This window comes from Pteropus vampyrus, unplaced genomic scaffold (assembly GCF_000151845.1).
Source record: "Pteropus vampyrus isolate Shadow unplaced genomic scaffold, Pvam_2.0 Scaffold461, whole genome shotgun sequence".
In the NCBI taxonomy this organism is placed as follows: Eukaryota; Metazoa; Chordata; class Mammalia; order Chiroptera; family Pteropodidae; genus Pteropus; species Pteropus vampyrus.
Window position 1 is genome coordinate 1,812,346 of NW_011889242.1, and position 25,743 is coordinate 1,838,088.

The 25,743-nt window shown below is 40.3% G+C and overlaps 1 protein-coding gene across 1 annotated transcript in view; it reads left to right on the top strand.

Moving 5' to 3' along the window:
* TMEM131 (transmembrane protein 131) overlaps positions 1-25,743 on the top strand; it is a 101,976-nt gene that overhangs the window by 40,514 nt on the left and 35,719 nt on the right. The window contains exons 9-23 of the mRNA XM_023524341.1: positions 756-817; positions 7,211-7,319; positions 9,294-9,402; positions 10,232-10,385; positions 10,466-10,636; positions 11,681-11,791; positions 11,885-12,019; positions 14,463-14,567; positions 15,873-15,959; positions 19,118-19,270; positions 19,366-19,441; positions 19,623-19,740; positions 21,463-21,601; positions 21,702-21,811; positions 22,262-22,328. Coding sequence (XP_023380109.1) covers positions 756-817; positions 7,211-7,319; positions 9,294-9,402; positions 10,232-10,385; positions 10,466-10,636; positions 11,681-11,791; positions 11,885-12,019; positions 14,463-14,567; positions 15,873-15,959; positions 19,118-19,270; positions 19,366-19,441; positions 19,623-19,740; positions 21,463-21,601; positions 21,702-21,811; positions 22,262-22,328 — 1,706 coding nt within the window. The remainder of the gene's footprint in view (positions 1-755; positions 818-7,210; positions 7,320-9,293; positions 9,403-10,231; positions 10,386-10,465; positions 10,637-11,680; positions 11,792-11,884; positions 12,020-14,462; positions 14,568-15,872; positions 15,960-19,117; positions 19,271-19,365; positions 19,442-19,622; positions 19,741-21,462; positions 21,602-21,701; positions 21,812-22,261; positions 22,329-25,743) is intronic.

The window sequence follows — 25,743 nt, forward strand, 5'->3', positions numbered from 1 at the left end:
TTTGAGCTGCGCAGGTCCCCTTCACTTTTGCATGGATTTTATCAGTAACTTTGCCTTCAGCCATTCATATCCAGGTTTCACATCCACAGATTCAACCAGCTATGGATCAAAAACAATTTTTTCATGTCTAGGCTAGGAGTCTAGGTGCAGGCGGCTGACTGCACACACTGTTCTATGCCATTTATTTCAGGGACCTGAGCCTCCAGGGCTTTTGGCATCTATCAGGTCCTGGAGCTGATTCCCATAGAGGGAGGGTAGTTAGGTTCTGGGGAGAGTCAGAAGTTACACATGGATTTTCAGCTGTGGGGGGAGTCAACGCCTCTAATCATGCATTGCTCAAGGGTCAGCTGAACTTGTATTTGGGGTGTCTGTGTGCCATTCATAATTAAAATTTGGTCGTATGGGATTAAAGGCCCATTTTTGAAAATTAGATTTGGTTTTAATATGATGATTTCACGTTTTGCATTATCAATTTGCTTCCTTGTGATTTTCTGGAAAACTAAAAGCTTAGTAATGATGACAGTTTCACTAAAAGTGTTTTGTTTTGATCTGGGTGTTTGCGGGGTGGAGCAGTTCTTATAATACAGTATCCTTACGAGTCAGGCGACTCCTACCTACTGTCCCTTTTTATTGATGTGATTGTCATTGTATTTCACATTCTAGAACAGATTTGATCTGATATCTAATAACCTAAAGATTCTAACTTGCTATAAAACACAATTTTTAAGGAATATTTCTTTTTTCAATTTTAACAGATCTACCAAAAGTTTTAAATCTTCATTTATTAAATTCAGGAGCAAAAGATGTACCAATAACAGTAAGTTTTTACTTTTTTCCTAACTGATGTATATTGTTTTTGAACTTATGGCAAAGTTAAAAATAGCCAAAGCTCACGAGGCTCCTGTGTGGGTAGAGTCATGTAGGAGGTCGGTGGCTCCTGGTGAATCCTATGGTCTGTGTGCTGTGTGCAAAGCAAACAGGTTAGAAGGATTTCATCAGGTTTGGCTTCTAGACTTAAGGTATACAAGTAAATAAAAAGAGAAAAAAAAATCACATGTGTTGGGAAGAGAAATCATGAAGCAAAGAAGCGAGGTGGTAGGTAATGGTAGAGCGCTGTTAAAATTTGTTGCAGGTGCCCCTTCTAACTGGTGGCTGGTGTAGTTACCGTAGATTGCATGCTGTAAACTAGAGTCCCCTCTGCCCCTCACACATACAGAACAGATGGCTTTTGTATCTTGTTGTGGAACTGGGGTGCCATTAGATGGTTTTAAGCAAAAAAAAAAAAAAGGACAAAAATATCCAAACTTTTGCTTTAGCCACAGCCTCACCTCCTAGTGAGGTCCCAGGATACAATCATAGAGAATAATGGGAAGGAAAAGCAGCACATTTGTATTATAAGCTGTGCTGATCAGAAACCTAAATTCAGAAAACTCTCATAAAATGAGGTAGATCAGATATAGGCTTCAGACTTAAGTAAGTAAGGGACCTTTGTCTATCCGCAGCCGACTCAGAGTTGACCACCAGGCGTGGAGTAGAGACCAAAGACAAGAAAGTATTACAAACCTCAAATGAGCAGGTGAAAGGTGGTCATCCCAGATCACCACATTTTAATGCACAGTGATCTTGCTCACTAGTGGGGTCAGAGGCAAGGCAGTGTCTTGCTAGCTGACCTAGTATCTCCTCTTGCTGGGTGGAGGAATTGAGGGAGGGTTAGAAGAGTGGAGCCTGGTAGAGAGCTCCCCCATCCACATGGGGCTAAAACTCCTCACCTTCTGTAAATGCACAGTAGAATTCACCATGAAGCATCTGGGCCCAGGCTTTACTTGTGGAAAGTTTTAAAATTACAGATTCAATCTCTTTAGCTGCTGTAGGTCTATTCTCTATTTCTTCTTAAATCAGTTTCAGTGTTTATGTCTTCCTAGGAATTTTTTCTAAGTTACCTAATTTGTTGGCATACCACTGTTCATAGTATTTTCTTGTAATGCTTTTTTTTCTTGTGAGATAAGTAGTAATGTCCCATCTTTCATTCTTAATTTTAGTAATTTGAGTCTTCTCTATATTTAAAATAACATTTTGGTCAGTTTAGCTAAAGGTTTATCAATTTTGCTGATTCAGAGAATTCATTTTTATCAATTCTATTACTTTGACATTAAAATATCCTTTATTTTATGAATAGAGGTAGTAGAGAGTAAGAGATTCTTCTTTCCCAGCCACCAATATCCTTACTTTTTACCCAGAATTGTGATTGATTAGTTTCAAAATTTTCCAGTTCCATACATCAGAGTTTTCTCTTTCATGGCGTGTAATTCCTTCTGCTGGATCTGTCCAGGTTGCTTTGGCCTGACCTGCATCCTTTCTCTGAACTTCCTGTTGCTGGATTCCTTCTTTAGCTTGTTGGCTGTTTGGAGCACATTTATGCATACCTGGTAATGTATGCACATGTTTGGAGTTACGTTTACGCGTACATGGTGATGTGTGCACACTCCTCTTCCAGTCGTCCACCTGTGCTCAGGTTACCAGCCTCCACACAAGAAGCATGCCGAGAGCCCTCTTCAGCTGTGGACAGCAGTGTCTGCCCATCGGACAAACACTGGCTGTTGGAGGACCACCCTGTGATTGCCTCAGTTTGAGATGTCAGATCATTTTTATTTTTTGTGTGTTCTGTATGCTGTCTGTTCCTGGTTTCTTCAATCTGTGGGAGGCCATTGCACAGAGCAGAGTCAGAGTCAGGACTTCTGTGCTTACTGGGCAGACTTTAGGCCTACAAATGTGAGGGTTTAGAGATTTGATGGAAAGTGCCTTTACATAGCACAAGCAGTCTGGTCTAGCTTTTTACATATAACGAATGGACCAAAACAATTGTCTTTTTCAGTAAACGTTTTTCTAGAAAAATGAAATTAGCAATTAATTAGAATACGAATGGGGAAAGATATAGTATTCAGTTTATTTCTGACAAGGAATTAAATAGGCCTGTGTTCCCCCTTTTCTCTTTTATTTGCTCTTCCTATGAGTCTGGCACTATGCGAGGTTCTATACATGGATTACCTTATTTAATACAAGAATCCTATAAGGCACACAGGTCCTACTTTTCCAAATAGGGAAAATGAGTCAGAGCTTTTTTTAAGTGAAATATTGAGCTATAAAAACTCAAGGGTTACATGGAAGGTAGTATATTAGGTATGTAATGACAATCAGATCTTTATGAATATATCATTTTAATTTCAAATTCAGTGTTTCTATTAAAAACCTATTGATCTATGTGTATGTCTGTATATCTACATTTGTATCTACCTAGTTATGTATTTTTTCTAATATCCAAAGCCTACACCCAGCCAGTGTTTTGATATTTTTGTCTTATTTCCTCATTCATTCGTCCCTTCCTTCAATAAATATTTAATGAGCACCAATTATATGCCACTTCCTATGCTGAGAATACGCCAGTGAATCAGACAGCCAAGGTTATGCAACATCATTGTAAACCGAGCCTAGTTCTTTTTTTTTTTTTTTCACTTCAACACATTTATTATTCATTAAAGACCTGTTTTGTGTAAGATGCTAGTTATACGTTGAGTTCAATGCTGAGGTTACAGTGAATTGCCATAATCATAGAAATCGAGCCCAGTTCTATGAAAGACATCAAAAGAACGGCATGTAAGTGGGGAAGGGAGCTGGTTTAGATAGGCTTGTCTGTGAGGAGCCGACATTTGAGGTCATAGCTAAGTAGGCACCCATAAGAACTGGCAGAACCAGCACAGGGAGCACCAGGTGTGAGGCAGGAACAGCTTTGGATGTCATGGGAGACACAAGAGGTCAAATGTAAAAGATGAGGGCTGGAGAGTCACACCAGGTTGCCTGGGGCTCTGGGCCAAGTTTAGGCTTTATTGTAAGTGCAATGGGGAATTATAGGTTTTTAAGCATCTGTTTGTTGCAAAGGGTAACCACCACCGCTTTGTGGAGAGTGACCTACAGGAAGTTAGAAATCTGTCATAGAGGTCCACTTGAGAGAGGCTTCTTTCCCTATCAGTCAGGGGACAAGCCATCTACCCTGGGATCCGAGTTGTCAGAGAGTTCCCTGAGGCCGTTCCCGCTTTTTCTGTGTGATGCGCCAGACTTAGAAGTTGGGGCACTCTGGAAGGGCCTCTGCCTTCCTCCACTAAGCAAACATGCAGTTTTTAGAATAGACTAGACAGTGCTGGAAGCTGGAGGATTTTTTTAAATTTTACTTCAGGAATTCGGCCTCTTCCATCTCTCTCAACAGAAGACCAAAAAAGCAAACCGCTCCAGATACAGGTTCCTCACGTGTCAGTGGGCAGGACACACAGGTCCAGGCCTTCCTGACGTTGATCGTCTGTAATGCAACTTAGAGAATATCTGTGAAACAGTAATGCTGCATAAAATACAGAGTAAGTTTGCTTGACACGTCCTAAGAGGAACATTTGCATGGTTTCTTTGCTAATTTAATTGATGAATAAAAATCCCAGATGTACTTCTTCATTTTACCAGTATCAACTTGATATAAGCTTAAGCATATTTGCGCTATTGTATATAATTGTTGTGTACTAAAAAGTTATTTTCCTTGCTTGCTCAAATGTATTTGTAGATAGCTTCAGAAAGTCCTGGGCCCTGGGGTCTCCCTTTAGAGTCACTGAACATTAGTTGGGTATGAGTGTCATGAGCAAAGCTGGAACTCTAGAACATGTGCAAGGCTGCCTTTCCTAGAGATCTTGCCATATTTTTTTTACTTCTTGATTATCTTTAAGCAACAGCTAGTTACTGATACTAAAATAGATGTTAGTATAAATATGCTTATTACAAGGTAATGATTATATGCTATTTTTCATTTAAAGCCACGGGAATGAGCCACCTATTTAAGTGTTTTGCTTGTTTTGCTTTGTTTTTGTTTCCTTGGAAAATGGGTTTTAACTGATTTGGGTGGGGTGGGGTTAACGGTAACAGTTGAACAATACAGACCATTTATATAAAACACGAGTCAACTGAATATTTGTTTACTATTAGTGCAACGTATTTTAAGGTAGTAATATTGAACATAAATTTTTTTTCTGGTAAGGAAAATCTTAAACTGGTATTTCATGTGACTGTTTTTTAATAATTATCTTTTCTCAGCTATTTCTGGCATGATGCTATGCAAAGTGATAACACTCAGAAAGCATGTGGTTGTTCCTGCCACACGCAGTCTTTATGTTTATTTGAAATGGTCAAGGCCTGTCGGCACTCGTCCTGGGCAGAGCAAGTGAAAGTTGGGCTGTACCTGCGAGGCCCGCAGGGAAGCACAGAGCTCTGTGAGGTGGCTGCGAATGGTCATGACCTCAGGATGAGAGGGGCTAATTTGAAAAAACAGCAAAATTAATAGAATCACAAAATTGTGTAGCTAGATGGGCTCTTAGAAAATAGCTAATCCGATCCTCTAGGATTTTACAGGTGGAGAAAATCAGGCCCGGAGTAGCCGGCAGTTCACTCAAGCTCACACTTGTAGTTAAATAGGTAGCACACTTTTGTTGCATGAATGAATCCCTGCAGATTGTCACACATGCTTCCCTTTCCTACAGGACAAGTATTAGCAGAGCAGTACCATGTAACAGAACCAGATGAAACGGCACCTAGCTGTTGTTTATCTTACAGTTCACACACACACACACCCTTCGAGCAGTGAGAATGTGTACTTTAAGTGGCGAGCTTCCTGGTAGTAAATATGATACGAGCGAGTCTCTGCAGCCTGTTAAGGAGCAGAACTGAGAGCCACCCTCTGGGACGAAGGGAGCGGAGAGCCAAGGGCGCCCTCCAGGAAGATGGCACAGAGGCCTTCAGAGCCCCCCGGGGCCAGGACTCAGGCCTGGTCCAGACCCGTGGACACTGGGACTGACCAGCAGTAGGAGGGAGAAGCTCATCCTGGTCATAGAGGCAGTGCCTGCAGTGGCTCCGGGGGTCCTGACAATGTGAAGGGGCAGGTTGCTCTCTCGCTCTCAACAGAAGCGGCTTGTGCGTTGGAGATCCACCCTGTTCAGTGTCGGCAGACCCCAGCTGCATAGACCAGCCGAAGGCATGGGTGGAAAGCCAGGGTGTTGTGACCCAGCAGGGACCCAACCGTGCATTGTTAGTGCACACGCCTAAGGTTCATAGGGAGGAACAGGGCTCTCTCTCCATGGGGAATGTTAGGCTTTGGCGATGAGTTTATGAACCCCTGAAAATTCCACAAAAACCCCAGTTGGGTTTTGAGACCAGAGTAAGATTCTAAGCAAATTCTAAAGGGAGATTTAGAACAAGATTGGTGTGCAGCTCTAGTTTCGCTGGTACTAGTTTGGGCAGCAGGCTGCCAGCAGGAGAGCACTGCACAGAGCAAATTGGCCCAGCTTCCAGCCCGCCTCCTGTGCCCAGCTGATGAAACATCACTCAGCACTGCACCTCTGTACCTGGAAGGAGGTCGCAACCCTCTGAGTCCCCTCCCAGGAAAATTGTGTGTCATTGAAGGTCACCTGTTAAAAAGTTACTGCACGTAAAATGCAGTGATTTTTATGCTTGCTCAAAAATTACAAGCTTTTGCTGGTTTATTTTATTTTTGGTTACTTTAGGTTTGTTTTTTTTAATAGAAAGATATTTGTTAAGTCTAAAGAGTTCTGACCTCTTCCAGCTTACACATCCCTGCGGTCAGCTCACTGCTCAGTCCCACAGCGGCCCCGCCTCTGGACAGCAGCATCTCACACGGGTGCTGAGGAGAGTACAGGGAACCCCCTTAGGAATGGGATATGCACCTGCAGTGGCAAAGTGGCCCCAGCTCCCCAGTTCACGTTCAGTCCTCATCTTCACGTAGCCAAGAGGTTACAGTTAGCATGGTGGATTTCTTCAAGAGCGACCCAACCGCACATCCTGCCTCCTCCTCATGTCTGAGCTAGGCATTTATTTTCCAAATAAATGTGTTTTTTTGTGTTTTATGTTCTCACACCTAGATTACTAGTTTGTCTTTAGATTTTCATGCTCACTTATCTATCTACATTTTTCTTCTGGTAATCATTTTTATAAAGATATTCTAATGAATTTTTATTGAAGTTTTATTAGTTTAGCTACTCCATTTAAAGAGACTACATAAAGTTAAACTTTTCAGATTTTGATTCTGCTGCCTTTTCCAGTGTGCTTGTTCATGTAATGTAACTGAACCATCAGATTAAAACAATGTTAAATGTGCTTTTCTCTGCAGAGTATTCGACCCACACCACAAAATGATGCTATAACAGTGTACTTTAAACCAATTACCTTAAAAGCTTCAGAAAGTAAATATACTAAGGTTGCAAGTATTAGTTTTGATGGTAAGTATTCAGCTTTTTCTAACAGAGTGATCTTATTTTGATAAACTAGTAGGCATCTATGTCAACATTTTAATATAGAAATCCAGACCATATTACAGTCAGATTTTATATTACCGCTTAGGTTGGTTTTCTTGTAAACCATCACCAACTCTTATTTGACTTTTTCATAAAAGAAAATATAATGTTATAAACCTAAATTAGTATTGGCAAATATATTAGAATTGGAATTAAATTTTTGTAATATGTGCTCTTCCACATATATTCCAATTGTACTTTGCTTAAGTCATTAATTTTTGTAATTAGCTGATAATATATTTGAATTTCAGAAGCATGTTTGAATTTGAGAGCAGAAATAACATTTTCATATGTTGACTTTTATAAGCTATTCAGACAGTCCTGCGTAAGCTAAAATAATAGCCTTTATGATAGAATTATCAAATTAGATCATTATTATACTGTATCTTTTGACATTTGGAATGTTAACCCAGACCTTAACATATTTTAATAGCATGTTTTTATTCATTTTTGCTCCCTTTGCTAGAATACGTATTGAATTTGCAGTCACAAAATTTTTCTGATAGTGATTTAACAGCTGCTTGACTATATGTGTAATTAAATTTAATGAGAGTGAAACTTCAAATGGGACTTTTGTCTTCAGCCCGTGCAAGGGAGGAGCCCGGAAGCTTAGCCTTAGGCTTGATGGTAGAGCCGCCTCTGCTCACAGTCCCCATTTCCCAGCTGGTCAGCAGCACATGAGAGTATTTGATCACCGAGTGTCCCGCTGCCCAGCTCTGGGAGAGCAGAGTGGCCGCACTTGTGGCTCGCACATGAGGGTTCTCAGGCAGTCCAGGCCCAGCTCAGTCCTCAGTCCATGAGTTCAGAGAACACTCCCGAGGAAATCAAGGAGAACTATGTGGCATACTGTCATAATCCGGCTGTCAAGAAGTAGTAGTATAGAGATTTTGGTGCCGCAGTTATTTCCAAGTATGTGATTAAATTGTCTTCTGTGTTGCTAAGATACTGCAGCCATGACCACCAGTGTCAGCATCAGCAGGCACGTTCTCTTCTCTTACCAAGAAAAGAGAGCAGCCAGTGGTGACTCCTGACCCTGAGAAGGCCTAGGACCCCCAGTGGGGGCACACAGGGCATGGTGTGCTGTCCCAGCCTCCCATGCCCTCCCCTCCAGCTCTTGAACTGACGCCAGCAAATGTTTCCATTCTTGAGATAAGTAGATGTCAGGAACGCTGGCTCTTCTGAGATCACAGACTCTAAAATAAGTTCTTCTTAAGGAAGCTCTATAAAATTAAATACAAAGACAAGGGGAAGCATCTTTTAAAACAGGGCTACATTTCTTAAACTCGTTATATTATCATGGGAGAATCCCTGCACCTCTCACCTTATAACTCTGCTTGATGGGTATTTACAGAAAGAGTTTGGACATACAAGGAATGTTATTTCTCAGTGCAGCTATAAACCAGCAGATCTCAGTGAGGGGCACTTTTCCTCCTGGGGGACATTTGGCAGTGTCTGCAGACATTTTTGATTGTCACAGCTGGGGATGCCACTGATACCTAGCAAGTAGAGGCCTGGGATGCAGCTAAACACCCAGCAGTGCACAGGCAACCACCCCATCCCCCACAGCAAAGTATTACTCTGGTCCAAATGGCATTCATATGGAGGTTGAGAAACCTTGCTATCAGCAAAGCCTAAGCTTAGAGAAGTAGCTCAAATACAGTGTTTTTCATCTTGAATTGTGGTTACTTGCTAATTCCATGTTTATCCCATTACATGAAAATCAAAACATTTTTCCTTTTTTGTATGATACTTGATATTTGATTTTAAATGTTATAAAAGTATTCTCTTTGTCAATTTGAAATCTCAGCTTGCTTTTTAAGATTTTGTTAGTCCACATAGCCATTCTCTTTGGCAGCAAAAGACGACAGAGATTTTGTGTGTGTGTGTTCTTCCTTTCAGCATCAAAGGCAAAAAAACCATCTCAGTTTTCTGGGAAAATCACTGTTAAAGCAAAGGAAAAAAGTTATTCTAAACTTGAAATACCATATCAAGTAGAAGTGTTGGATGGGTGAGTGTCTCTTTAAAGTCGGCTTTGTAACTTTTTACTAGTTAATAAATTCTGTTTTCCTGCTAACTGCCTTTAGCAAAAGTAGTAGCCAAATTCACAGAAACTCCATGAAATTATTGTTGAAAAGAACAACTTCAACTGTATAAAGGAGAAAATTCTCCATTTTATTTTTTACTTTCTTAGAAGAAAAAGGTAAATGAGATAATATAATTTGGGCTTACATGAAATCTTACTGATTTGATAATATGATAGAAAAACAGATCTGATTCTAAAATAATATTTAAATCATTTGAACCATTTCCTTTTTATAATTCCTTTTGTAACATGGAAGTGGTCGTGGCTTATTATTAAAGTATATTGTCACTTGAAATAAAATCATTTATATTCCTTTATAAACTCATACACCGTTCTAGAATTATAAGTTTTTATAAATGGACACTAATAGATGTAGTTTATTTTCTAATTATACTGTAACTAATAATAGTTAAATATCTAAGTTAATAAGGACTTATTTTAACAAAGCTGGTTGCAACTGAATAAACATGATTCTTTTTAAAGTAGCTTGAAACTTTTTCTGTTATTCTTCATTTTAATTTTTTATTGCATATAATTCAGTAGGGAATAATTCTTTATACTACATTTCAATATTTTGCAAGTTAATTTTATTTTTAATCATGTGGTCAATCACTAAAATATTTATAGTTCTAATTCTCTAATAACAGTCCTTAATGCTAAACATAAGTTATAACAACAAAAGAACTTGGATTTTAAATTAATACATGGAAATAAAAATGATTGATTTTGTTTTTATTTTTGTATTTTCAAATAGTTACTTGGGATTCGATCACGCTGCAACATTGTTTCACATCCGAGACAGTCCTGCCGACCCTGTGGAAAGGCGGGTTCACCTTACTAACACCTTTAGTTTTGCCGTCCTCATTCATGATGTGTTGCTACCAGAGGAAGCCAAAATAATGTTTAAAGTAAGTCTGGAACCCTCCTACTTTCAGCTTTACTGATCTAACCACGGAGATGATGCTGACACATTGTTTTCTCTCCCTAGGTTCACAACTTCAGCAAACCAGTCTTAATTCTTCCAAATGAATCAGGATACATTTTTACCCTGTTTTTTATGCCATCCACATCATCTGTGCACATAGATAACAACATTTTGCTTATTACCAATGCTTCTAAATTTCATTTGCCTGTGCGGGTGTATACAGGCTTTTTAGATGTAAGTATGTTATCTACCTTTAAAATGTAAACCCCTCCTCATCTTCTGTGTTTTCAGGTATTTTTAGGCAGTGGTCCAGGTACCCTTGCACTTTGCCATTTTCTGTGCCTTTTAAGTAGATCTGATTCCTCCCCAGTCAGTACTTCCAGGTATTTGGGTTCACCCTTCCCAGCAGCCACCTCCCCTCGTGATGGAGCTGAACCTTCTAGTTACATTCTCTACTTAAACTTCTCCACATTCTGCTCGCTCTTAATTTTGCTTTCAATATGTAATATTCATGGGGAAGCTAAAAAATGAACAAAATGGGGAAAAATAATGAGCAGGAAAAAAACAATACAAGGAGAGTGTGGAGGGAACTGTGTAGGGAAGAGACGTCCAAAACTAGAACATATCAAGGTGAAGGGAAGAAACAGGTAATAAGGCAGAAGGAAGGCAGTAAAGGTACACAGTTGGAACTGTGACTGGTACATGGTATCGAAGGGAAGAAGAAAGGTCATTCTAGTACAGAAAATAAGCCAGAAAAACCATCCAGAATATTCTTAGTGTAATCAGTGAAAGAAGTGTAGATCCCTAGGAAGTGAGACTGATAGGAAAGTTACAAAAGATAAAACGAAAGCAAAAACACAGAAATGTAGTTCTCCAGAACTGTAGGGCTGTCCCATCTTCAGTATTACCCAATACTCTTCATTGGATTTGCTTAAGCCTGTTTGTAGCTGCTTTCATGAATGCATGATGCAGACCAAGACCAAGGACTTTTGCCTAATCTGTTAGGCTCCCTTCTCTTACCCCTCCTAGGATTTCAATTTCCTGCTGTTTGTCTGTGCCCTCAGAGGAGAAAGCTGTTCAGTAGAGGCCATGAGAGTTTTCATTTTGATGACTCAAAATATTTTCATTGTACAAAGTTCTTAATTATGTTTTGTATATGTGTATATTTACACAAATACAGAAACGTTGGTATACCTTACTATAGTCACTTTCTCCTGATAACATTCTCTTACGTAAGTGTGATTTCGCATTTAATCTAGTTCTTTTGTATTTTTCCAGTATTTTGTATTACCCCCCAAAATTGAGGAGCGTTTCATAGATTTTGGTGTACTGAGTGCAACAGAAACAAGTAATATTTTATTTGCAATTATAAACAGCAATCCAATTGAGGTAAAAAAAAATGCATTTTTTTTTATTCTAAATCACGTTTAAGGAATTTATACTATAATATAAATAACCACTGATACTTTTCTCTTTTTTAAGTTGGCTATAAAAAGTTGGCATATCATAGGAGATGGTTTATCAATAGAACTCGTAGCTACTGAAAGAGGCAATAGGACTACAATAATTTCAAGCCTTCCAGAGTTAGAAAAATCCTCTTCATCAGACCAGTCATCAGTAAGTAGACTTTCTTATTGTTCCCTTCAACTTTAGATGTGTGTCTAAACCACATACGTCAGCTCAGTGTTTATGGGCTCCATAACAGCACTGGTTATTTGGTGTTGGACAGACCTCATAAGTCATATGCTTTAACCATCCATCCCCCCACCCTGCCCCTGTTATGAGGCACTTGACACCCAAAGGAGTTAAGTTCTGCCTTGTCATAAAAAGTTCTAGATCAAGCAAAATTTACGTTACCCTTTTGTAACACAGGTGTCATTACAGGAGAAATTCCCAGAAGTTCTACACTAACCCTGTGCTCGTTGAATTCTCTAGGCCAAAGAGAGAGCCCTGCACATCGATAGAAAGTGCTTTTAATTATACACCAATATTTCTGGCCAGTTTTCTGATATTCCCTTCTGATTAGAAGGGAATATCAGAGAGGCAAACATTGTTTGTTGATCCCTGCCAATGTCCTTTTTTGTCTTATAAGTGTAGACAGCTGGGTGTGTAAGAAGACGAAGCAAGGGAAAGTGAATGTAGTGTCAGTCTAATCCCTCAGCACTGTCGAGAAGGGAGCTTGGAGTTTACGCCTACCCGGAGCAGAACTAGAATCCCCTGGCACGAGAGGGAACTGACAGGCCTCATCTGTAGCTTAAGCTAGAACTTCTAGCAGCCATTTTACAAAAGGAACTGCAGATATCCTAATGCGCAGAGACTGATGTCAGAAACACCTCCACAGATCCGTTTGCACTGGGAGGGCCCCAAAGCAGTGTTTTTGGAGGGCAACTTAGCAATATATACCATTCCTCTGAATTCTTTCTGTGGAAGCAAAGTAATTTAAAGAACCAAAGCTGTGAAAATAAAGATGTTTGTAGAAATGTCATTAATGATTCCAAACAAGAGAAAACATCCAAATGCATAAAGGCAGTCACGATTTTATGATTACTTATTGGAGCAGATAGAAAATTGTAAATATGATTGTATGTATAAACTTGGAAAAGAACTTATGAAGAAGTAGGAAACAATACTAAGTAATGTATTCTAATTGCAACTGTGTAGCATTCAAGCTGCATAATCGGGTATTCATGAATAGTAGTAGATTTATGGGTGTTCATATTTTAATAATTTAATGATTTAAATTTGACTCAGGAATAAAGCCTTTTAAAACAAAAAAGAATATGCTCATAAGAGGTAATATTTGTCACTCCAGCTGAAATTTTATTTTTAATACAGATAAAATGCCAAATAAAGATAATAATGAGGCCAGCCATTAATGTGTTTCTTTAAACAGTGAAGTTAAGAGTAAAATACAGTATGTGTGTCTCATCCCAGATGGCTGAATTACACTGTTGCCTAATAAGACATTATAAATTAATAATAGGATTAGGGTAGCAGTGGGTGGCATGTGGTAATACACACACTCTTTAAATTTGAGAGGTTTATTTAACAACATAAAGCCTCTTTGGCAATTTAGGGTTTTAGAGTTCATTTTTACATAAAACTAAATGTTAAAATGAGAGACAGAATGATGAGGTCACTGTTACGAACCCTCGCTTAAAATAGGAAATTGTAGTGAGTTGCCAACTTCAAAATAACAGTTCTACAAAATGAATTTTAAATTTGAAATGCCTGAACTTTCTACTGTTATATAACCATTTTCTAAAAAGCCAAACCCACGAACTAAGTCATGTACATAGGCCAGTAGCAGCTCTGTGCCCCTCAGACCTGGGGCCTGGCTTGGGCAGTTATAGAATCATGGTGAAAACTTTCTAATTGCACAAAACTAACACAGAAATGCATCTGAAAAGGGGAAAGTATCAACGTCCGTTATTTTGCTGTAAATGTGATTTCTAGATAAATTATTGCTGATATCTAAAGTACAGCTTCACAAAATGAATTTCATGTTTTCTGGAAATTTCATGACTGAATAGAGGAAGTGCCAGAAACATCAACAGACAGCTCGAGAAAACAAATAAGGTCCCCATTCTTTCAAACATGTTGTCCATAGCTCTTCCTTTCCATGCTTTTTGATGTTTTCATAAGACGCATGACAGTTAAAATCAGAACTTGAAGCAGAACCAGCCTTGCATGTGCTTATGCCCTATTGTGGCTGAAGGGTTGGTGAAGGGCTGTGTCCCTCTGCTCCATCCCTCACCCTCTTCGTCCATGCAGGTACATAGTCGTGCCCAAGGACGATTCCCCGCCCCACCTTGGCAGCTTGCATCAGACTGTTCCTCAAGGAGCCAGTTTTTCAGTGGCCTATGGATAAGTGCAGTAGCTCAGCAGCCTGGAATGGGCGTTCTTTTGAGATACTGGTGCAGGGTGGCATGGTGACTCAGTGTCATCCCAGTGCGCATTAGGGTTCAGAAGTCAGGGCACCACTACAGGCTTATTTTCCATTTCTATAAAAGCTTCAGCTAGCAGTACTAATGAATGATGTCATTTCTGCTACATACAGGTGGTATTAGCTTCAGGCTATTTTGCTGTGTTCAGAGTCAAACTTACTGCAAAAAAACTGGAAGGGGTTCATGATGGAGCCATACAGATCACAACAGACTATGAGGTAAGGGCTTCGTGGGGACCCATGTCAATGGGGTTTTTCTGAAAAATTCAATTCTTTTTCATTTTTTTGTAGAAACAGAACTAAGTTTACTCAAGAAGTTACAGTGTACCTGTTTTATACCTTAACTGAGTTTTCGAGAATAGTTTACAGAATATTGGTGTTCATTAACTCATAGTTTTCTGATGAAACCCAAACCTCTTAACTAAAAATACATTTAGAATTGTTGTGCTAGAAACCTGCTTACCAACGGTTTTAGCATCACACAGACCCAGGCTGAAATTCCTGAGTCAGATCTCTGATTCTTTCTGCAATCCTAAATACCCTTCTGTGTAACATTTCTGGAAAGGAAGTTACAATCAGGAAGGCACATCCTAATTTGATTTCTCCCGAGTGTATTTATGTGCTTCGTTCTAAGTCAAGGGACACAACGAAGATCACTGAGCTCTTTAAGGGCTCTGTGGAGTGTTGCAGGCACTGAAATGATAAATGGATATATGTTTGCCACACCTGAAGATTTTAGTTTAATGTTTAAAAGCTCCTTGGGAAGTTATGCACTGCTAAATTCAGCAGGTTGCTACCCTTGTTCTCCTACTCATTTGCAGCACATACAACCCCCACATGAAAGAAAATTAATTCAGAATAAACAGAATTGGTTAATTATTAATAAATGATTTATTGGGAATCTGTCAAATTAATTACCTCCAAAAGTAAGGAATTCATGTTTATTACTCATGATAGAAATAAGTGTATTTCATAGCTAAGACAAGTTTTTCATATGGATGAAAATAAGAATTAGAAAAAAATATCTTAGAGAAATATCTTTGCAAGTTACAAATGAGTGAGTTAAGATTCAAAATCTAGAATGTTCAACTCGTTTTTTAAATTAGGTTGGTATTAATTCATTGCTTACAAAACAGAGAGAGCTATATAACTCTAGAAAAGCTGGATTTTTCATATATCATTTTAGGAGTACAATTTGACTTTCCTTTTTAAATAATCTACTAAATGACCCATATTATGAAAAAAAATCTATCCCTTATTCTTTCCCCATTATTTGGTCTTGTTTACTATGTTTTCATTGAATCACTGAGAAATACATGAAAATGTATTTTGGTGCATTTTATGAAGTATATTAGACAGATTAAACATATCCTTGAGTGATTTTACTATTGCTTTAGAGTTGGTTATTGCTAATGTAAGTCCCAAGATGAGTTTTTTCAGTCTCCAAAAATAATGCAATAACAGCCACAATCAATCTTAGACTTAAAACACTTATGCTTTATGGTCTATCTCTTCACCCCACAGATCCTGACGATTCCTGTGAAGGCTGTAATTGCAGTGGGGTCGCTGACTTGCTTCCCAAAGCATATGATCCTTCCTCCGTCCTTTCCAGTAAGACAGTTCTTTTATAGACTTTTGCTTGCTAATTTTTTTCCTTGCCTTTACTTTTGCATTCCTCGAATCCAACAGAAAAGTCAGTTATTCTTTATTAATCACTTTAAGGTAAGACACTGTACCAGGTTCTTTAGGAGACAGAAGAATAAGAAATGGTTCTTCCTCTCAAAAAGCTTCTATCCGGAATGGGATATGAGCCCATGATTCAGAAATGTAAAGCAGGATATAAAAATTGCCCAAATCGGTGAAAAACTAAAGTGCTGTGAGGGAAACACACATCCAGTTGATGAAAGTGCCCTGGGAGCTGGCCTGGAATGTTTCCTGGGTGGTGAGAACTTGCACTCAGGGCCCAGGGGACAACCTGAGTGGAGACACAGAGCAGTGAAGTCTGGGTGGCTATGGGCGGTAGCGAGTTGCCCAATTTGGCAAGAGTGGAGGGAAGTTGCAGGAAAGAAGATGGAATGGTCTGTTGGATTGATAGTATAAAAAAACATTAAATGCATTTAAATCCAAGAAAATGTAAAGTTTTTGAGTAGAGAATTGACATCATCAGAACTGAGCTTTAATAGTTGGATCTTTAGCAGCAATAAGTACAGGATGCATTCGGAAGTAAGAACAGAGTGCCTGGAGGCCCGGAGACTCTGGTCGGAGTCCACATGTAGTACGGAGGGGAGGTTTGAGCTTAGGGTGTTGGCAGACAGCAAATCCCTTCCATACCTGCTGGCCTTTGCTGTTAGTCTGCCTTGAGTGCCCTCCCTCCTCACCTCCCTTTGGGGAATTGCTGCAAATCTTTCAAAATTCACTTCCCTCATCATCTCTGAAGACATCTCGACTCCACTGGACATCACTGCTTGTTTCATGGGTGATCTTAGAATGATTTGAAATGGCCACTTGCAGCAAGCCTCACATTGTGCCATAAATATTGCCATGTGTGTTGGTCTCCCCAGAGAGACTCTGAGATCCACTAGCAAAGAAATAGAGGGGTCTTTTGTCCCTGACAGCAGGCACATAGTAGAGGATGGATGGATGGATGAATGAATGAGCAGAAGACAGGGAAGAACACATAGGCAAGAAGTGTTTCAGATGAATCATTAGGACTGTGTTTGAATATCCTGAGAGTCATTCTGATTGAAGCAGGTGAGGGTAGGCGGGTGGACAGAGGAACAAAAACCATGACTTAGAGTTTGAGCCTGGAGAACAAGGAAGAAAAGAAACATGGAAACCAGGAAATGGCCTCTGCCTTTTGCAAGAAGATGGTATGGTCAATTCAAGGCACATTGGGGCAAATGTGGAAGTGTCTCATCCTGTGGTAGGGGACACAGTGGGTTAAGAGAAATAGTGCATTTAGAATCCTATGTGCTATGTGCAGTAAAACCCAAATTCAAATTTTAGCTACTTAAAAATATAAATTTTCAATTAATAGGTTCAGCACATTTAAGGGTAAGTCTTAATCCAGCCTTTGTCATCTTGTCATTCCACTTTGCGCTGAATATACAGAACTCATGACTTCATTGTTTACCCAGAAAGACCTCACTCCTTCCTTCAATTACCTTTTCAATCAGTGTTCTCCTTAATCACTGCAGAAACTGTGCAGTAAATGAAGCAACATCTGTGTCTGAACTACTCCAGATGAAGCTTTCAGGTGTCTTACAGGACAAGATATTTGCTTGGAAGTACAAATTAACTTGATATTGCTGTGTTAGTCGGGCTACTGTAACAAAGTGTCATAGACTGGGTGTCTTAAACAACACATGTTTATTTCTCATGGTCCTGGAGGTTGGGAAGTCCAAGATCAAGGCACTAGCAGATAGTCGTCTGCAGGCCTCCACCTGGTTTTGCAGACAGCCGTCTTCTCATTGTATCATCGTCACTTAGAAGAGCAGAGCGTTGTTCCCACCATGGTTTCCACCCTCCTGACCTACTCACCTCCCAAAGACCCACCTCTTAACACCTTCACCTTGGGAGTGAGGATTTCAACATAGGAATTTGGGGGAGGGGGCGGGGAACACAGACATCCAGTCCGTAACAATTACCAAATTCTGTAGTCTTTTATCAGATGGAGAACAAGAGCTAATGGATGAAAACAATCCTTGAGAAGAAACATTTCAAATAACTCACAGTTTAATACTTCATATTTGAATACCATTGTATAACTTTTCTATTACCTCCTTTGATCCCCACCATACCCCCTATAAGACAAGACATGGACACAAGAGAAGTCATTATAACAGGTGCATGAAGACACAGCCGTGCAACTTGGCACAGGCCTTCTGCCTCCTGCTCTCATGGTCTCTCCATCTCAGCCGCTGCCTGCCCCTCATGTCTTCCTACTGCAGTTCACTTGGGCTGGACTGGAAATGATGAGTGTTAGTCTCGACCTCACCATCATTGAACTCTTGTTCCTGTGCATTCTCTTAACTTCTTATCTTTTAATACCAGTGGGTGTGATCAGATTATAAGACGCAAAATTCTTTATTCAAACAAAAGAAAGTAAAAGATTATAACAATTCTTACTAAGAGTTATTTTAAAATCATGTAACTTTTTACTTAAAATCTGCTTTCCTATCATAGGGAGAAGCATGCTGCTAATAAAAGCAGTCATTGATTGTTTAATGATTTAATCTGTATGATGTTTTAATAAGATACTTGATAACCTATATTTTTAAAAGATGTGTTGGTTTGGCACAAGTGATATTTTTATTTTTTAAAGAAAATACTTCTCAGGAAAATAAATCTGATTTTTTTCAATTCAGTTATCCTGAATTTAGATACTTTTAGGGCCCCCTGCCCTGGTATAAACAGGCCTTGCTTAACAAAATGACAGTAAACACTTATTCAGTGCTATCTCTGTACCTTTGTTGGCATCCTCAATATTTCAACATGAAATGTGAACATTTTTACTTTAGTTCATTTTCACAAATTACAGAGGTTTGTCCTGTTAATTTTTCTGTAACAGGCCATAAAAATGATAACAACTGCAAAGTTGGGGAGCTCTGATTGCAAAGTTAGGGGTTCTCAGCCAATGGAAGTTCTAAATGTCCTTTGAGCTTTGGTTTCCCAGAAACATGTCTGTCAACTCTTAAGTGTCTGTTCGTAAGGAAATCCAAGCAGGTGCAAGTAAATTTGTTGTTTGTTTGTTTGTTTTCCTCCTTCAGGGGAAAATAGTCCATCACAGTTTAAATATCATGAACTCCTTCTCACAGAAGGTAAAGATACAGCAAATACGATCTTTGTCAGAAGATGTGCGGTTTTACTACAAACGCTTACGGGGCAATAAGGAAGACTTGGAGCCAGGGAAGAAATCAAAGGTTTGAAACATTCCATTTGCAAACTGCCCTCCGTGAGTACCTCATTGTGGCCTTCCATGGACTTGAAGTCACGGTTCTCCTGTGCCTCTTTGTAGATTGCAAACATTTATTTCGATCCGGGACTGCAGTGTGGGGATCATTGCTATGTTGGCTTGCCTTTTCTGTCCAAATGTAAGTTACCTTGTTGTTCTTTCTCGTGCCCTTCACGCCCCTCAAAATATTCCTTAATGAACAGCTGCCACTTTCTGAAGTCTATCCCTGTCTCTTGGGCTCTAGAAATCATTTGAAAGAAATTTGGCAAGTGGATATGACATGGGGCTGGGTGTGTCGTAACTTATGTCCTCTGCTTTAGCTGAAGCCAAGGTGCAGCCCGGGGCAGCCATGCAGGAGGAAATGTGGGACGCCGACTGGAGTCTGCACCAAAGCCTGTTCAAGGGCTGGATGGAGATAAAGGACAACTCGGGTCATAGGTGAGAGCTTCTGCTTTTAATATTTTAGCTCCCTTTACAAGTTTGAAACATTTCTGTTGAAGTTACTTCCTAAATGTTATTATGTTTAGAGAGGTTACTTCTCTATAGCTAAGAAAATATGCCTAATCTTCAGAAAATTAAGGGGGCGGCTTGAATGCCATTTTAATGGTATGTTGCTCAGAAATGTGCACAGTATCGTTTTCCCCTTTTCTCCATCACTCTAGATACTTAAAATCAAAGAAACTGTGTGAAGTTGTGTTTGTGTAGGATAATAACAGTGTCCACCTTGGGCACAGCTATTTGCTACCACTGACCTCCGCAAAGGCCAGGAAAACATGGCCGTTCGGTCCCCACAGGAGACCAAGCAAGTGTTTGCTAGAGGTGAGAGGGGCCCTCCTCCCTCCAAGTGCTGAGTGAGGGGTCAGGGCCCAGTTCAAATGGACTCTACCTGCTAACAACAGACCTCTGCTGCCGCTGGGTTCAAACACAGACAGTATAGAAATCTGATCTTTTCGTGTACTTCAGAAGAGAATTCAACTAGCACACAGAGAATGTGACAGCTGAGGAAAACCACTCCTCTCAGTTGGCTAATCTGAAGTGAATTTGTCAGTATCATCAAGATACTGCAGCTTGTACTACTATAAAATTTTCAAACCATTAACAGTTAAACCAAAGAGTTGCTGTTTTTCTGAACTATCTCCTGTGAAAAGTTTTCTTAAGACAAAGGAAGTTAAATTTCTTCTCTAAAATGGTTAAAATAAGTACATGAGACTTTCTGCAGCAAACTCACTGGGAGAACACTAAAGCATTTCCATAGTGGACATTATGGACAGGCCAGCTCCAAACGTTAACATTCAGTTATGAATAAGTGGCTTGTGACGCTGCACAAGGCTCAGCAGCTAAGGAACCTCTTCAACTCCCACCCAGCGAAGCCCCCACCTACCTCTCTGTGCCCAGCATCCCTTGCTGCGCCTCCAGGTCCCAGTTGCACAGTGGATGGAGCATTCTCCCCGCGTCACTGAGTCAGTGTGCGTGTGACAGAGAGTTCCTGTTACTTGTCTTATAGAACAGCTTGCACTCTTACCATCATCAGAACATCACAGTCCAGTCGTGTTGTGGGTTAGAACAGGCCTCCGTGTCCAGGCTTGTCTGGGCCCACAGCCTTAGCCTGTTTATAGCATTGTTCCCTTGGGGAATATGTTGCGTGTTCTAAACAGCTGGTTTATAAACTCTCGTAAGTAGAGAAATATTCAAATGAGGTCCTGAATATTGCTGATAACCTCACATGTATCTGCCCCAAACCTGCATGTGTAGTACCTCTTCAGCTGACATCTTCATTGCGTATCAGGGAGGAGAAGCCATATACTAAACAGTGCACTCACTGTCTTCTCATTAGCTCTGCTGACAGTGTCCTTAGCACCCTGCTGTTGGCATCCAGTTCTTTCCACCAGACATGCAGGATCCTGCCTTTTCCTTTACATATTCAGTGCAGAACAGTTCAGGTGATCAGTGATAGATATTTTGGCATCTCTTTGTGACAAAATAGAAACATCTTCATACCTGTCTCTATTAAAAGCATAGTAAAATATTAGAGAAAATAAACCTCTGTTTATTTAGGCCCAGAATAAGACTTCTCAAGTACATAAACCTAATAGAATTTCTTGTTTTCAGAAGCTCAAATATTTCATTTTGATACAGTGACTTACAAACTCTTTTTTCTAGATTGAGTGCATTATTTGAAGTTAATACAGACCTTCAAAAAAACATACTATCAAAAATCACTGCTGAGCTCTCGTGGCCTTCCATACTTAGCTCGCCACGGCACTTGAAATTTCCACTTACGAATACAAACTGCTCCTCGGTAAGTATTCCAAGTGACATATGGAAATATGTAATAAGACTGTAAAATATACACTTTTAACTGGAAATCTTTCATTTACGGTTTCATTATTTTGTTTAAGGAAGAAGAGATTACTTTAGAAAATCCTGCAGATGTTCCTGTTTATATCCAGTTTATTCCTCTGGCTTTATATTCCAATCCTTCAGTCTTCGTAGACAAATTAATATCAAGGTAAGCATTGCTTTAGGTAATCAAAATGTCTCTATAATAACATTTAATTATTGTTTTACAAACTTAAGATGATTGCAGCTCATACAGTAATAGGTTTGGCTTAAAGTCTGGATCTATAAATAAAGTTGAGGGAAGGCTCTGGGAAGAGAGATTGATATTAAGTATCTAAAAAAGCTTTCATTTTAAGACAGAACAAGTAATGTTGAACTTCTTCCTACAAAATTATAAAGAGAAAGCAAGTGGGACTCTATAAATGTTAGTTTTAAAAAGTGAGCAAAATAATAACTATAAATTGTGGCCATTAATATTTGAAGGCTATTAATCTGTTAATATCAACTTCAAATCTGTCAAAAGATAATTTGCAAACAAAGCACAAACTTAATAATTATTCTGTCACCCCTTTAATTATGTCGCTGCTTACAGAGAAATATATGTACATTTTTATTTTAGGTTTAACTTGAGTAAGGTGGCAAAGATAGATTTAAGAACACTAGAATTTCAAGTCTTCAGAAACAGTGTAAGTATTCAGACTTTGTACTATTCCACAGAAATCATTCTGTAAGATGGTCAGAGCTCATGTGAAGGCATGTGAGGGGAAAGTGTTGGCCGCCCTGAGCTGGCCAAGGGTGAGTCCCTGGGGGGTCAGCACTCCTGGATGGGTTGGGCGAGGTTTAGGTCAGCAGGAGGGCTGCTGGGCAGGAGGTTCCTGCTTGCAGGCATTATAAAGTTAAGCCCGCAACTCTTCATAATAACAGCTACCTGACACTCAGAGACCATAGATGGGGGATGGTGTGCATGCAGGTGCTACGTGCTCTGACTCCTGGCAACCCCATGAGTGAGTGCCATCACAGTGTCATATCCCCAGCTGCCCTGCTCAGCTTCTGCAGACTCAGCCTGTGGCTTCTCTTAGGAAGTCTGTCCAGGTCATGTTTGGTCTTCCTCTTTCCCTGATGTCTTCTGTTTTCCCAGAGAACCCTGCCTTGTCACAATGTGCCTGAAGCAGGACAGTGCAGTTTTGTCATTTGCCTCCAGTGATGTCTCAGGCTTAACTTGCTCCAGAACCCACTGGTTCCTCTTTCTGGAGGTCCGGGGTCTCCGTGGAGCCCTCCCCCAAGGCCAGATTTCAGATGAATTCATGTTTTCCTGTCGATCTTCCTCATTGTCCAGCTTTCACATCTATACTAGGAACTGAGAAGACAGGGGTGTGGATGGTCGCAGCCTCGGTCCCTGATGACATTTCTATGCCCTTGGGGACCCTTCCTCGTTCTCTCTTTGCTGCCCATTGGAGTCTCCACCCCCTGGTTTCTTGGCTGCCATCCGCATTTGAACTGATGACCAAACCATCAAAATCTAACAACTTCAGTGTCTTCACTGCCTGTGTTAAAGTCGAATGTTTCTTCTGTGGTCATCTTGTCTTCTTGGCATTTGGATGCGGTCTTGCTTTGGCACTGTCTTTCACTCTCATCAGAAGTCGTTTCAAATCTTTGCTTCTTCTTGACAGTAAATTGGTGTCAGTTATTGATATTTCTTCTACCAGTTTTCATTCCTTCTTCCTTTGAGTCTCGCCCAGTTTTTCATATGATATGTTCTGCGTACAGGTTAAACAGACAGGGAGATAAAATGCACCCTGTCTGACACCTTTGCCTATAGGAAACCATTCTATTTCTCCATATTATATTCTGACAGTGGCTTCCTGTCTACAGTACAGGTTATACATCAGGACAACGAGGTATATACCAATACATAATTTATTTTTATCAAGCCTCAAAATATTAAGCTCGATCATTTAAATTTTTATTTTTGGATACTTACTAATAAAATTGTAAGTTCCAAAAATGCCAGACCCATGACTGGCTGTATTCAAACGTAGCATAGTAGCATGCATAGTTTTCACTCAATAGATATTCTTGAATTAATAAATGTATACATAAACTGATTTGTTCTGGGAACAAATGTTCTCTATCACAGGCCAGGGTGAGCAGCCACTAAGGTGGCTGTAATTCTGTAAGGCCCTAGGGTATAGAGTACGCGTTAGGCAGAAGCAAGCCCTCAGACTAAAGCCACCTGCACACTGGCCCCGTCTCTTGGCCCTGCATGCCCCTGAGCAGCCTGCTGGTGCCAGCCCAGTTCTGAAGCCTCACCGAGGAGACTGTCTTGATTCTCCCTGGCCCTTCCTTTACACCCAGGCCAACTTGTTGTTGTTGTTGTTGTTGTTGTACGATACCTTGTTTCCCAAATCTGGGCATAAGCTCCTTGGCGGCTTGTCTTCTGTTTATCTGACTTCTTTCCTGTATTAATAACATGAAAGGTATTGAATGAATGAGGGTCAGAATCCAGCTAATCCTCCATCCTCTGAGTTACTTCAAGTGGAAACAGTAAATAATCACCTCCTTCCTCTCTTTGTTGTGGGCTCTGGCTGAATGTGGGTCACAGTCACCACACAGCAGCAGGGTACCTTCCTGCTACTGTAGCTTTGCTTCCCACTTGTAACAAGAGAGGCTGGCTCCTAGCATAGTCATGGCCTTGTACCTATGAGCTTTGTTACCTTGACCAAGCACATAAACCTTTGTTAACTTGAGCTTCCCCTCTTGTAACATGAAATTGATAATGTGTATTTTACAGAGTTGTTGAACAAATGAAACAAACTCACAGGGAATCCCTGAAGTTGGTCTGTGGCATACAGTGAATGCTGCCTAGAGAAGTCCTACGAAGGCTAACGAGGCCAGGGCAGAGGCAGCAGGAGGGTCTCAGTATTTTGGGGCTGTAGTGAAGAGCCTTTCCCAGGGTTCCATGAGCACCTAGGATGTGCCCATGCTGTGCCAGGGATGCACGTTGATCATTTTGTGCAGCCAGCCCAGCAGCCAGCCTGAGCAATTAGTTACCAGCCACTGTTGTATGTCCCTCGTTCTGTCAGTGGGAAACTCAAAGCTCAGGAGGTAACTTGCCAGGCCTGTACTTGTGATAACTGGCAAGGCCAAGTGCAAGTCTGGCGCTCGGGTCCCAGAGCCTTGCCCCATACAGTCTCACCACGTGGTCATCACTGACCAAGTGTCACTGGTTAGCCTATCAGGCCAGGTGTTTTAATAGTTCTTGAAACATTTGTGTTCTTCCCCTTGCTTTGTGTTTTAATTTTTAGGGCATATTTTACCCAAGTCATTGTAGAAAAACTTTATAAGTCTTTGTTTAAGTCAATCTTGTATGGGAATGTAATTTTCAGTGTATTTTTTTTCTGACGAATAATGGAGAGAATACCAGACTAAAATTTAGATAGTCATATATTCTAGCCTCATGGCCTTCTCTTAAAATCCTTTTGTACTTTGCTTTTTCTGGCCATAAAATGCCAACATAATAAGGTTAATATTTATTACTGCTTAATCCAGAATATGTCTCTCCCAACCGCAAGTGCACACACCGAACAAGACAGTGGCTTCTCAGGAAGTTTGACACCACTGCCTTGCATCGTGCCAGAGGGTTATCAGTTCTGCCCACTGTTGCTTTTGGTAACCACCAGTGCATATGTCAACACGCTGAAAAAGACATGTCAGTAGGAACTATTTTACATCTGTCAGTGATGTAAAACAGTTCTGACACCATAGTTACCCTAAAAAGATCTCTGAGATCCCTATGAGTCCGTGGGTCACTCTGTGAACACCACATCACTGTCAAGTTAGAGTTGCCGAAGCCCTCAACCCTCTCTCTGCCTGAGGCATCAGCGTCTTGAAGCATTCCCACGCGATCTGGTCCAGATGAGCTAGTGTGTGCTGGGGATACACATGTCGTATAGGATATGCCTGTCAGTTACCCAGAATAGTTCGTTTAAAAGGGAACTCGTGACTGACCCTTTCAGAGTAGTCAGAACATTCTGCTGCCCTGGCAGACACTAACAGAAGAGTGCCCGACATAGGGCATGAGCCTCCAGAGTGGGAGTTGAA